The sequence below is a fragment of the Scatophagus argus genome, chromosome 10, assembly GCF_020382885.2.
Source record: "Scatophagus argus isolate fScaArg1 chromosome 10, fScaArg1.pri, whole genome shotgun sequence".
Taxonomy (NCBI): domain Eukaryota; kingdom Metazoa; phylum Chordata; class Actinopteri; family Scatophagidae; genus Scatophagus; species Scatophagus argus.
In genome coordinates this window covers 1,205,536-1,215,224 of record NC_058502.1, presented here as the reverse complement: position 1 = coordinate 1,215,224, position 9,689 = coordinate 1,205,536, and the positions used below count along the sequence as shown (strand labels likewise).

The following is a 9,689-nucleotide window of genomic DNA, read 5'->3' as shown; positions in this document are numbered from 1 at the left end:
TTGAATTCATTACAGCTCTGATTCATGCTGGCTTCATTTCTACAGCCGTTGAGGCTGATGGGTGTTGTAGTCACCACAGTGACAGAAAAAACATGACCAGAAACAAAGCTGAAATAGTTTGAACAGTTGTCCATACATAGACTTAGGGTTTACAGAATGCATGTATTTGATTGCTTTCGTTGATTAGCACTACAATGATTCTATCATCTGCATAGAGATGGCAACAGAGCTGCACTTCATGGTGTAGTACATAAGGAGGGCCAGTAGTTGGTAGAGTAGAGTCCTTGTTAGGATAAGATATGACACACTCACAAAACAACAGCTTTTTGTTTATCATTTTCTAATTTACTCTTTACATCAACTGTACAGCAGCTACATCCAGTACACTCAATGAATGCAAGAACAGGACAAATATATACAGACTCCTTAAAGTGGAGAAAGTGCTATCTCCTTCCACGAATCCATCCGTGTTCACAGCGCATCTACTAGGCTTCAAAACCAACACAGAAACAGTCCTAAAATCAGACCAATAATAACAACAATTAACGACGTTACTCTCAACATATGCCACACTAAACAATTGCTATGTTCTACCAGTGAAACAAGATTCCTTTACAGTACAGTTTAGTGTTTATCTATTCACAATTACCACAAATATGGTTAGAGACAGAATTCAATAGAAATGACACATCTGCATTTTAAATACAGCTTATTCATAAAGCTACTTCATTTGATACACACACACATAATAGCACTGTTAAGGATATATATTACATTCATGTTTGACAGAGCAGTTTGAATGCATTTGGACCCTGATCCTGGTTGTGAGATTCGTGTGCAAGTGCAAGATCCAACAGTAAAGGTGTTTTTGCGGTGTAGATCATCATGCAGACAAAGTCCCGTCGCTCCCTTGTCCAACAGGGTCTTGAATTATTTTCTTAAAGTGTAATTTTCTCTGCACCCCTGGCTTCGATGAAGTTTTAATGGGAACTGTCACAGATTTTCAGACTAAATGTTTTATCTTTTTGTTTCTCCACAGGCACCATTTCCATTCCATTCCACAGGCAGTTCAGAAAGGTACACAGAGACAATGGAGACTGGTCTGTAAGCCATGTCGTAGGTCACGTTGATTCTCTTGGTGAGGTCCTCACATCCCCAAGGCCACCAGACTGCGTTCAAGTTGCATTTTTGTGACTTTTCAAAAGTTTAAGAGTAAATCTTGAATGTTTTGTAAATGGAAGTCAAGTGGCTTACTCATAGCTCCTGGATATGTACTGTATATCAAACTAATACACAGTGATGTAAAAGCCACAAAGAGGTACAAAAGATAAAAGCATCAGAGTTGAGTGGATTTTAGCATCTGTCAAGTGTGTTTCATGACTGATGCCCAAACCATTGCTGGCAGTTAGAGCTTTGCCTGAGACAAGAAACTAGAGCCACGAAGACTTTCAGGAAAGACTTTTGTCTCCTGTTGTCTACAGCAGATCTGTCGTAGGTGTTTGACTTCAGGTAAAGAAAATGAACCTCAAGCTGTTCACTAGGCACTTGCTGTGTGCAGGTCAAATCAGGCTTCTCCAGCTTAACAAGAGCCAAGAAAAGTTTTGAAGAGCTCACTCCAACTGATGCACATTATGTCTTGATGTTTCAATAAGTTAGTATGCATGACCAGACTACTTAGAGGCAGCATAATATGAAACTGCTGGTGAAACTGATCTGAAGTCTGACTGATCTGGTGTCACTGTTGTAAATGAAAGGTCCATGCAGTCCATTCAGCTATAATATTAAAGGAAGAAACCCAGATCTTTTGTTTGGAAATAAGAAATGTGCTGCTCCTTGATACATTAATAACTTAAAATGCATGTTAAGGATAGGAAATGTTGGGAAATACTTAAAAAAAACACCACTGGTTTCTTAGATTTGAACCAAACCACTGAAGAGATGATGAAGTGCTCCAAACCAGCAACATAAACCCCTGCTTCGTGTAAGGGCGTCTGAACTGCACCATTAGACCTGGCGGGGTGGTTCTGTCTACTTTCTTGAGATTTTCTCTCTGGAAAAAGACTGAGGATGAGTTTGTTTGGAAAGTGTGTCAGTCTGTGCTTGTCTCTAAAGCGGGTAGTTGTAAGTAAAATGCACATGGAGCCCGTTTACCGGGTGCACTATGGGGACTGTCTGCATCTTGGGAAAGTTCTCCGTGGCCAGGGTCCATTTGCAAGTTCCGATCAGCTCCACAGCCAGAGTCTTTAGGATGATCTGTGCCAGCTCTTTCCCAACACAGCTCCGAACACCGCCACCAAACGGGACGTAGCTGAACCGAGATGATCGACTTTCCTCCCGATCTGGGCCGAACCGGTCTGGGTCAAACTGCTCTGGGCTCTGGAAAACTGCTGCAGTCTCATGGGTGTCCCGGATGCTGTACATTACACTCCAGCCTTTGGGGATCTGGTAGCCCTGTGAGATGTGGACCGAAATCAACAAATATATAAGACTAACTAGCTTTTATTTTTACCAACAGTTGATATTTTACGTATTCAAATCTTATTAATTCTATACCACCTCTTCAGAATTCCTTCTGACCCTCAAAAAGAAATGAATATGACCGGAAGGAAATGTGGGCATTTCAGAAGTGAGCATGCAGAATAGCAGCAGTAGAATTCTTTACAGGAAAGATGAAGCGGAAAGTATGAGAGTCACATATTGTTGGACATCAATTTTGGACAGACAGATCATTTTTATGACTTGGAAATGTGTTTTCTCATTTGGTTTTCAAACTCAAGTATTCAAGCATTCATTCCATTAATCCAGACTTCTTTATACCCTAATCCTAATTATTTCGAGTTGGAATTTTCTAGTTCAGGCTTTAGGCAGATGCACTTGAATGAACAGGCATAATGACATTTTCATTACTGAGCTATAGGGGTTTATACCCTAAGAAAGAGGTGCATAGATGGCGTTACGTGCCTGACAATAGTATTCAATAAACGCAGCAAATTGGGGCCACTCTGAGGGCAGGGAAAGGGTATTTAAGGATGAGAGATGAGGCCATGACAGGGCAGTTTCCCACCAAAAGGCCATGCAGTTCACATTCTCCGTGTGTTAAGGTTTAACAGCTCAGCCAGGCATGCTACAAGTCAAATGGACTGAAGCAGAATTAAACTGAAGAGAGATTTAGATTTAGAGTTACTTTAAGATGTCATCAATCTGTGAAAACATGTTTTTGCTGGAAATAAACCATCTTTTAACGCACAAGCTCCTTCACTCTTGATTATCAGGCTGCTTATTGTACACATCAACCTATAGGAAAGTGAGAGCAGCGGCACCAATCCGATGTGAGGGTATTTAGGCTTTGTGCCACTTCAGCAACAACAACACTGTCAACAACACTGTCTCCTACTGAAGGAAGCTACCACAGCATAAAAGGTGCGTCTTGTCTTTAAAACAGCATCCCAGGCTGATCTCTTCTCTGTAGTACCTGCTCTCTTGTAGACGTCTCCCTGTATGACTGTGGATGCTAAGTGGCTCTAGAAAGACGTTTAGCTTCTGTTTGTATCTGCAGAAAACACGTCCCCTGCCCATCCATCCCAACAAAAACAAAAACAAAACCCACCCAAAACAAAGGTCTTTATATAAAAGGTATATTTCTACCAGAGACTCAAACTCACGTCTAATTCAAACGTCTGAAGGACTGTCCGGTAACCACCGGAAACTGGCGGCAGGAAGCGGAGCACCTCTCTGACAACACAGTCGACGTAGCGGAGCTGACTCAGCTTGTCCAGGGTCAGATGTGGTATATGAGACACGGACTGTGGAAAACCATCATTGTGATTCTGGTGATTCAGATGTCCTCTGTTCAGCAGGCAGCTTGTCTCTGTGTTGGCGGCGTCCTCCTCTTTCACCAGGGCGAGGTCAGGGGGGCTGTGGGATTCGTAACCGAGACCTTGTGCCTCGAGCTCCATTCTGGCTTTCTCCACCACAGCTGGATGGCGAAGGAGCTGCAGGACCAGCGATGTGGAGGCACTGGCTGTGGTGGAGTGAGCAGCGAAGATCAACTCCACTGCTGTTTCCTGCAGGGACGGAGGTGGAGATGGAGTGATATGATGTCCCCTTAATGCAGGTTTTACTTTACTTAAATTTCGAAATTAAAAGTCCCTGAAAAGCTGTGATCAACCATCAGAAGAATCAGAAGAATATCACTACAAGAAATACCGTATGCTTGTACAGCTGCAGCACTTGACAGGTTTCTGCTCAGATTTTCCTTTTTATAACGTTTGGCAGTGTTAGCATGTTATATTATTCTGAGCCATCAAAGAAAAGTCTTTTCTCTCAGCACAGAGGCCTCAAAGATCACTTCTAGCAAGTGTGAGAGGGACAATATCATCCTGACTATGGCCTGATCTGACAGACTAGTGCTTTGGTCTCACTGGCATCACTCTAAGAATGGGAAACTCAAACGCTGAGATATTGTCAGACTGCTGTTCTACGCTGCACTTTGTGTAAATAGCAAATCTGAAAAATCTGCTTCCCGACTGATCAGCATCTAACAAGTGACAATTTGGAGGGACATGTTTTGGCATCAAATAACAACTCCATGTGATCACATGGGTCACAAAATAGATCAGAATTTAACATTGTTGAATGTTGAAGTCTTGTACGTTCGTAGTCTAATCTGATAATAATGATGTCGGATTCATTTTGTTTTCTTCACTCTGGTACCTTGAGCTCCTGGATGCTGAGCTGATGGCCGTGCTCTTTGGAACTCGACAGCATGTAGTCGAAGGCATCGCAGTACTCTTCCTCCGCCTGCTGCCGCTCCATCTTTTCCTCAATGATTTTCTCCATGTTAGCGTGCAGGATTTCTCTGGCTTTTATCCCCTGGACAGAGAAGCAAAATGCCAGTATCGGCCGTTATTAACCAATCATTTCATATTTAAAGTTATTATTTGAATTCAGCTAAGTACTAGCTTTCTGTCAACAGCGGAATAAAGATCACAACCTTCCACCTCTGACTTGCAAGTCTTTTTCTGACACTGAAAACGTTCATGTTTTATTTGCTCAGGCAGATTCGTGTGACCTTCCTCCCATTCAGACCGACTGCATCGAGCCCCACCCTGACCTGCATGTGGCGCTCAGCACTACGTCACACATGTTGTTGTTGGTCTTTCAAATCCAGAGGGATTTCAGTCTGACTCCTTGGAAATCTAACATGAGCTGAAGGATTCAAAACGAATGTACATTTGGCTGTCGCTTATTTATTTATTTTATTTTTAACCATTTGCACTAGCCTGGTACTTGTGCTTCTCCTGATCACTCATAGCCTGAAACTGATTCACTTCCAGTCACCTTTGGCTCCTTAAGAGCAGAACAGATCCTGAATTAATATGTTTGATTCTTGCATGCAGAAATTGACCCTGCAACACTGGACAGGACGGACGCCTCCAGGTGCCAGCCATCAGATGAAAGCTTGGTGAAAATGGAGGCAGGTTCGCGCTGGTTTCTTCATGCCGTCTCACCTTGCGCAGCCCACTGAGCGGAGCGTCTATGGGGAGTGAGAACAGGTTGTTCATCAGTTGCTCGAAGATCCGGGCCAGGTAAACAATCCGCTCCTCCTCCAGCTGCAGACCCAGCAGGACCTTGACGGCGATGCGGAATGTCAGGGATCTGGCGGCGCTGTAAACGTCGACGGCGCCTGGCTCCGAGCACCACTTGCCGATTTCAGACTTGACGACGTCCTGCAGCCGGGGCAGGTAGGACTCCAGAGCCCCCCGGCTAAACACTTTAGCAACGATCTTGAAAGGGTTAAGGAAACAAAGAGAGAGGAGTCATAAAAAGTTATAACCTTGTACACGACTGTCAACACCTTTCAGTACTAAAGAGGAGGACAGGGTGGGGTGGGTTAGGACCAGATGTAGAAGATAGGAGATAAAACAGGCCAAGGTGTTGAAGATACAGTAGCTTCCTGCCTGTCATATCCTCCTCCTACCAGAATGTACCTGCTGGATTTGGTTTGGAAAAGATGGGAGCGTGGAGGGGAGGAAATGACGGCAGGGTGAATACAGGACCGTGTCTCTCTGATGAGCATTTTCAAAGATTTCTTTGGATAAATTTGAACTTGCTTATTCCTAAGTCAAAAGTCTTGAACCACTGACTTTTCACCCAAAAAAGGAAATGTGTATCACCAATCCAAGCCTGTAAAGGCAAACTTTGCTGATTTTCAACCAGCTTCGCATCATTGTGCAATACTGCTGGTAGTGCGGAACTAATAAAGGTTTAACTTATCTTAAACTGTATGCAAATGAGCAACACTTAACTTCCCTCCATCTTTCCTGCACCTACAGCTCCAGCTCTGGATGTTGTAGGTTTTCTACTGTTTGAGCAAAAGAGAACATCAACAGGTACTTTTTCTTCTGCCTTCTCTGGTCATGTAGTACCAGTTACAAAGATATTAGCATCTGTCAGCTGCATAGAAAGCCCAGTTTCATGGAAAAAACCTTTTAACTTTCCAGGACTTAAATCCCTCTTCAAATGCTCCGACTGTTGGTGACTCAACACACATTATGGAAATAAGTGATGTACTACAGGACTGAAATGAGGAGCAGCAGGGAGGAACGTTTGCAGAAACTCTCCTCAGTGCAGCTTTCTTTGCCTGTTGACCTGCACTGACGGCTTCTTACCTTTCTCTTCCTCCTGTGCAGGTCTCCGATGGAGTTGACCAGCGTGTTGGGGCCCAGGATGATGCGGGTGCTCTGGGGCCACTGGGTGCACACCAGGCTGTGCTCGCCCAGGAGGATCTTGCGGACGTTTTCTGCGCCCGTCACCCGGATGACCGGCTTCCCCAGCAGGTGCGTCTTAAACACGTTGCCGTGTCGCTGCCTGCGCGAGATGTGGAAGTTGGAGCCCTGCGGTGTGAGGAAGAAATTACGATGGAAAGTTCGACACATTTTAGGCAGCAACAAAAAAAAAACATCCGCTTGTAATTGGATCATTTTGATGAAGGCGCAACATTTCAATGTGCATTTCCAGACTGCAGTGAGGACCGTTTTTGGTCCAGTTTGCCGGTTAGCAGGATATCCGAAAAACTAGTCAACAGCATTCAGTGACATTTACTGAAAAGTTTCTCCGTGGGCCACGAAACAAGGGAACATCTCTCTGTTGAGGGTTTGGTCTAAATCCAGCGTTAAGTCACACTGTGGGGGGAGAAACCATATTTGTGCTACTTTTTAAATGACAAAAATCTCATGATTTTGTGTACTTTGACGTGTTAGGACGTCCACATACTTTTGGCCGCGGGCTTTTAATTTTCCTTCATCTGATGGCCTGCCTGATAGAAATATTGTTAGTGATATTCTGCTCAGCTAAGAGTGAAAAACCAGAGAGCTGAAGAGCAAACACACGCGCGCGTCACGTGTGGCGCAGCGAGGCGCTCTGACTGACGGCCGGAGTGCAGCGGGAGGATGAAGGGATGAGAGGCTGCATTCCTCGCTGCTGGAGAGGCAGACAGATGGACGGAGAGGGAGGGAGAGAGAGGAGGAAGAATTGAACAGAAAACGTCTGTTTTCGCTCCGCAAGAAGGAGCATCAAGTCCGCACATGTCGCATTAACAACAGAACTCAGCCTGCACAAGAATCTGCGCAGCTCCCGACGCTTCCCGCGCGCCTCCACGCACACATCATCAATAATCTGAGTGTTAAAACATCCCGCAGCCTTCCGGTGTTTACCGCCCTCAAACTGACAAACTGCGGGAGCATCTGACAGGCATCCAGCAGTGGAGAACATAAAACGAGCTACGCGCGCAGGAGGCTAACCTGTATTTTGGAACGCTTGTAAAAAAAAGCGAAAACTACAGCAGCCCGGACGTGTCAGCTCTCTCACCTGGAACAGCCAGTGGAACGTCTCTCCGACCAGCGGCCAGCCCATGGAGCCCTTCGGCAGCGGCAGGCTGCTCTCTTTGTCCCGCGTCAGACTCCAGCGGAGGCTCCACAGCTGCCGGGTCAGCGCCAGCAGCAGCAGCGCGGACAGGACTGAGGTGAGCGCAGTGGCCAGGGCCGACAGCACCCCAAACTGTTCCAGGGCAAACATCTCCTCCGAGCTCCGCTTCCCAGCATCCACCTGTGGCTGTGCGTAAAGGCGCTTGTGTCCCGATCAAGAACTCTCGGCGCGTAAATCTCCTCTGCCCGCTTTGTCCTCCTCCTCCTTCTGCGCTTCTTCTTCTCCTCCGTAAATTCTGTCCAAGTAAAAATAAAGGTGTGTTAGCTCGGTGTGGGTGGGTTTACCCTCAGCTCCACCAGGAAAGGTCGAGAAAGAGCAGAGAAAGAGGGGAAGAATGAATCTAAACGCGTAGTGAACTCATGTGGAGAGGCAGCCAATGGCTGAGAGCCGCTATGAGCTGTTATTACAGCTAGTCGGAGGATAATAATAACAGTAATCATACAGACTGGTTCATTCAGAAATGTGCATCTGGCCCACTAAGTGCTCACCTCTGGAACGAGTTTATCATCATTTGTCTTGCTGTTCTCCTCCTTCTTATTCTCATGGCCCAAATCAGAGAAGGACGTCAGCGTTTTGATGAAAGCAAGTTTGTGATTGTTTAAAGCATATAAACAGTCATGAGTCATGACTCACGTTAGACTGCGGACGAGCGACATGAGAAACGTGCTTCTCTGCTGTGAGGAAACTCCCCTTCATTCCGCTGCCGCTGCTCCTTCCAAATGAGGAGTAGCTGTCAACTATTCCAAATAGTTTTACAGGTTTACATGCGCCGGCTTGTCTATTAGGTTATGCGCCTTTATAGGTACAGTTCAGGGGGCTCAGCCACCCCCCGGGCGGCCCCGGGTTTATAGAGCAATGGCAATAAATCAGCTTTTAAAGAAGCAGAAGAAGAAAGGAGGATTTGAATACAGTAGGCTCCGGCGTGGAGCGGATTAACAAGCCTGCTAAAGTAAACTGGACCACCAACCAACGGGATGAACGCAAAGAGTTGGAGTAATCAGCAACTCACTCGTTTTCCCGGTATAATGCAAGAAAGAGGAGTTTCTGCCCATAACGACTCGAACAGCAGACTCACCTCCAGCCAGCGTCCGTCAGCGGGAGTACAAATCCTGCGCGTCTCTGCAAAGTTTCTTCCTCTGCCAAACCGGTGACTATTCCTCCACAGTGAGCGGGCTGCGGGGGGTTTTATAGAACAGGCTGCACGCCATGATCCACCTTCAGCGCATGACGTTGGTCTGAATATGTTAAAGAGGCTCGTTCATTCACCGCGCAGACCGCAGGGGCAATCTCTTCTTTAAAAAAAAGGAAAAAGTTTGGAGATCAGAGCAGAGAGAGAGAGAGAGACGGGGGGGCAGGATCAGATGGCAGCGGACGTGCAGGTAGCCAATCAGCTGGGAGCCGCTCAGAGTTTGGCGCAGGAGTTGAGTGCTTCGGGTTGGAGCTCAGCTGCCGCTTCACTCCACCGCATCCCGACCGTCTGCAGCTCAGGGGCTAAGACATAACAGAAGGGGAATTTCAAATATTATAGAAAATAATTCTGAAAATATTCTACAGTCAGCACAGCAGTCGCAGATTATTTTGAAATGAAATGAGTCCTTCGAATAGAAGAGGAGAAGCAGATGTTTGTTGTGGTTTGCTGTGGTGTTCACGGCCCGTGCGTCACGATGAGCAGCTTGTTGGAAATCATTCCTGAGAGCAGCCCG

At 45.9% G+C, this 9,689-nt stretch overlaps 1 protein-coding gene across 1 annotated transcript; it reads right to left on the bottom strand.

Annotated features, from left to right (window-relative positions):
• Positions 1–323: 323 nt before the first annotated feature.
• On the bottom strand, positions 324–9,199 carry LOC124066374 (cytochrome P450 26C1). The gene is made up of 7 exons (XM_046402721.1): positions 9,062–9,199; positions 7,870–8,221; positions 6,672–6,896; positions 5,511–5,786; positions 4,714–4,872; positions 3,663–4,064; positions 324–2,451 (listed from the first exon to the last, which is right to left on the bottom strand). The coding sequence occupies exons 2-7, from the start codon at positions 8,074–8,076 to the stop codon at positions 2,107–2,109; spliced, it is 1,614 nt and encodes a 537-aa protein (XP_046258677.1). The 5' UTR covers positions 8,077–8,221; positions 9,062–9,199; the 3' UTR covers positions 324–2,106.
• Positions 9,200–9,689: the final 490 nt, after the last annotated feature.